Here is a 3448-nt window from a genome sequence, read left to right on the forward strand (position 1 = left end):
AAATGATGGAAAGAACCAAAAATGGTGAGATCGAGATCCGAATTAGAAGCGTGTAATTGTTAGAAGACCAAATGGAACGGGATGTGAAGGTAAGTTTGAACTCTCCAATATAGTTTCCTTGGCGGGTTCATGGAGAGGAAAGAACGTGAGAATTCCAAAATTTTGTTAGGTCTAGGTGCTTTTCTTCTTTTACTAAGGCTGTTTATTTTAGGGGCATATATGCAAATAAATCTAAGAAACCAGTGAGGGATGGAGGGGGAAGTATCGGTAGATTCTTACCCAAATCTCAAGTGATCCACAAAGCTGTACATATAGATATGGAAGGGAATTAACTCGGGCAATGAGGGAACCAAACCCCAATGACGATAATGCACGATTGGAAGATATACTCGAAAGGGGAGTGGACAACTACTCCCTCCTCTCCCTATTATTCTCTACACGTTTCTTTTGGTAAACCTGCACATGCATGTGTTACCACCCATAAACAAATATATAAGGAGAGCCATATGACGGGGAAGCAAAACGGGAGGCAGTTTGCAGTGCCCAGAAAAGAAGAGAGGAGTCTCTCTGTTCAGAGAGGAGTCTCTCTGTTCAGAGAGGACTGTACTCTTAGTACCTTGGTTTTCAGCCATGTTGGGTTGTGGGTATATTTCTAGAGAGGTTGCTGATGAGTATGAGAAGCTGGTCATTCGAATGAACCCACCAAGGTACGATATATGTTTTATCCTTTTCTTTTCCTCTCCACCTTCGGATTTGAGAGTTGGCTGAGCTACTGTTAATGGATTGATGTATTGTTGTGGTGTTTTTGGTCTTTGCAGAGTTACAATGGACAACACTTCCAGTAGCGAAGTAACGGTGGTCCAGGTTGGTCTGTTGTCAGCTTTGGTTCCTTTGGATCTCTTTCTCTCGAGTACTTGTGACCCTTGGATTCACTTCTTTTCTTCTTCGGTTTCGGATGTAGGTAGACAGTGCTAATCGGCAAGGGAGCTTGCTGGAAGTGGTGCAAGTCTTCTCTGATATGAAGCTCAACATCAAGAAGGCTTATATTACCTCCGACGGAAGATGGTTCATGGATGGTGAGTTTTGATATCTACTTGCGCTTCTCTTTCAAATTTTTCTTTGTGTGTACTCACTGTTTCTTTTCTGCAGTGTTCCATGTTGTGCATGAAGATGGAAATAAGCTTTCAGATATAGAAGTCGTTGCTAAAATTGAGGAGGTAAAGTTAAGTTTACTCACCAATACTAGGAACTTTGTGCATTCAAAAGGAGTTCCCAGCCTTCAATTCATCAATTCTCCTTGAGCATCCGTCTCTTGGCACCGATTAGACTAAGCTGTTTTCTAATCTGCAAACACACATCGAATACTGCTAATTTGAATTCAAATTATTGAATCTATTTTGTTTTGACTGAGGAGCAGTCCCTTGAAGCAAGAGCACTAAGACATCGGTCTATAAGCTCAGTTGGCATCCAAGCTGCAGCGAAGCACACCACCATTGAACTCGCCGGGAGGGATCGGCCCGGACTGCTCTCCGATATCTCTGCTGTTCTCACAGATTTGAAGTGCAATGTGGTAGCCTCAGAGGCCTGGACCCATAATTCAAGGATGGCATTGTTGATCTATGTTACCGATGTAGCCACTGGAAAACCGATCGATGACCTCAAACGGCTGTCAGAGATAAAGCACCTTCTCGGCTATGTCCTCAAAGGAAACACAGACAAAGAGATTGCAAGAACAGCAATTTGCATGGAACCAACGCATTCCGGGAGGAGGCTGCATCAGATGATGTTTGCTGACCAACAGTATCACGAAGGTGACACCGACCAGGGGAAAGAGGGCGCCGGCGACGAGAACAGACCCCTTGTCACGGTAGAGAATTGGGAACAGAAGGAGTATACAGTTATCAATATACGGAGCAAGAACCATCCAAATCTTGTCTTCGATACAGTCTGCACCATCACTGACATGCAGTATGTCATCTTCCATGCAACCATCAATGCAGAAGGACCGCAAGCGTATCAGGTTTCTCCACTGACGTTTACTACTGCAGTAGCTTTCATTCCAGATGTGAGCTTATTTCAGCACAAATGTCTGATCCTTGCTTGCCATATAGATCATAATTTCTTTCGTTTATTCATCACATGCGAGTAGTAGAGAACGTTCCCGGAAAGTTTACGAATTGAGCAGTACATGACACTCCATATAGAGAGATATTTGAAGGATTAAATTACTGTTTGTAGACCTACAAATTTGGCAGATGTGATTCTTGTTTGATTGCTTTTTTGGAATGGGTGCAGGAATACTACATCGCGAAAAGTGATGGATGCGCAGTGAACTCTGAAGGAGAGAGGAAGCTATTAGCGCATTGCTTGGAAACTGCGATCAAGCGAAGAACCACAGAGGTATATATATATGTTCCTCCTCACTGCATTAATTGTTGACAATCGAGAACCCACCGTGCATGACCTTCTCCAATCTAAGCAAAGTGCTCCACGATTTAGGGCATTAGGCTGGAGTTGTGTTGCCAAGATCGAGCTGGCCTCCTGTCGGATATCACTCGTATCTTCAGAGAATATGGCCTGTCAGTCACTCAAGCACAAGTCACAACGATAGGATCTCAGGCTGTGAACACATTCTTTGTCATGGATGCATCAGGAAACCCAGTCCAGTGCCATACCATCGACGCCGTGAGGAGCCAGATTGGGCAGACTATTCTACATGTCAACGGTACTGCTACTGCTGCTGCAGGGCGAAGCTGTCCACCAAAGCACAATGGAAGAAGGCTTGCTCTGGGTGATCTCTTCAGATTCAGTTCACAGAAGTTCCTCCACAACCTGGGGCTGATAAAATTACAGTCGTAAAATCGGCATTACTCCATCGGTTATAAGATCTGCTAATTAAGATCAATGTAAGCTCACTTCAGGCTCCCAAGTGGTGGCATTTATGAAATCACAAGTCGGATAGATCCTCTAGGCTGTAAATGCATTACTTTGGATAATCAACATATTTAGGTCAACATGTTCATCCTGTTCATCTCTCTGAAACCACCACTGTTGTTATTTAGGTTTTTCATCTTCAATTTTTATTGGATTAGAGGTGAAGAAAGGTTTTCATATAACCATAAAAGCTATTCTTATGCTCTTATTATGCAAAAAAATTTAATATCAAATTTTAAAATCAAATAATAATAAATATAAATTTATGATACATACCTTTCGATGATTCTCAAAAAAAATTTTTGATCTACAAGCATATCATCATTGAATCTGAAAGTTATAACGATACCGATCTACAAGAAGAACTAGACTCATCTTTCCTTCTCTTTCTATCTTTTATAGGTATCCACATATCCATATTTATTTAGGTATCCATATACCTAATTATTCGTACTAAGTCCTTAGGAGATTCTATTCTTTTATAGGCGAGAGCAGAGGGTTTAGAATAAGTAAT

At 41.9% G+C, this 3448-nt stretch overlaps 1 protein-coding gene across 1 annotated transcript; it reads left to right on the forward strand.

The window, feature by feature from the left end:
• Positions 1 to 630: 630 nt before the first annotated feature.
• On the forward strand, positions 631 to 2859 carry LOC135598147 (ACT domain-containing protein ACR4-like). The gene is made up of 7 exons (XM_065091690.1): positions 631 to 707; positions 819 to 864; positions 962 to 1076; positions 1150 to 1217; positions 1418 to 2020; positions 2296 to 2400; positions 2500 to 2859. The coding sequence occupies exons 1-7, from the start codon at positions 631 to 633 to the stop codon at positions 2857 to 2859; spliced, it is 1374 nt and encodes a 457-aa protein (XP_064947762.1).
• The last annotated feature ends 589 nt before the right edge of the window (positions 2860 to 3448 follow it).

The sequence above is a fragment of the Musa acuminata genome, chromosome BXJ2-1 (assembly GCF_036884655.1).
Source record: "Musa acuminata AAA Group cultivar baxijiao chromosome BXJ2-1, Cavendish_Baxijiao_AAA, whole genome shotgun sequence".
Taxonomy (NCBI): domain Eukaryota; kingdom Viridiplantae; phylum Streptophyta; class Magnoliopsida; order Zingiberales; family Musaceae; genus Musa; species Musa acuminata.

Bases quoted from the DNA above. Each gene is read 5' to 3' on its own strand.
- LOC135598147 (XM_065091690.1), top strand. From the start codon at position 631: ATGTTGGGTTGTGGGTATATTTCTAGAGAGGTTGCTGATGAGTATGAG. The intron at 1,077-1,149 runs GTGAGTTTTGAT...TCTTTTCTGCAG, and splicing joins CGGAAGATGGTTCATGGATG to TGTTCCATGTTGTGCATGAA. The intron at 2,401-2,499 runs GTATATATATAT...TCCACGATTTAG, and splicing joins TCAAGCGAAGAACCACAGAG to GGCATTAGGCTGGAGTTGTG.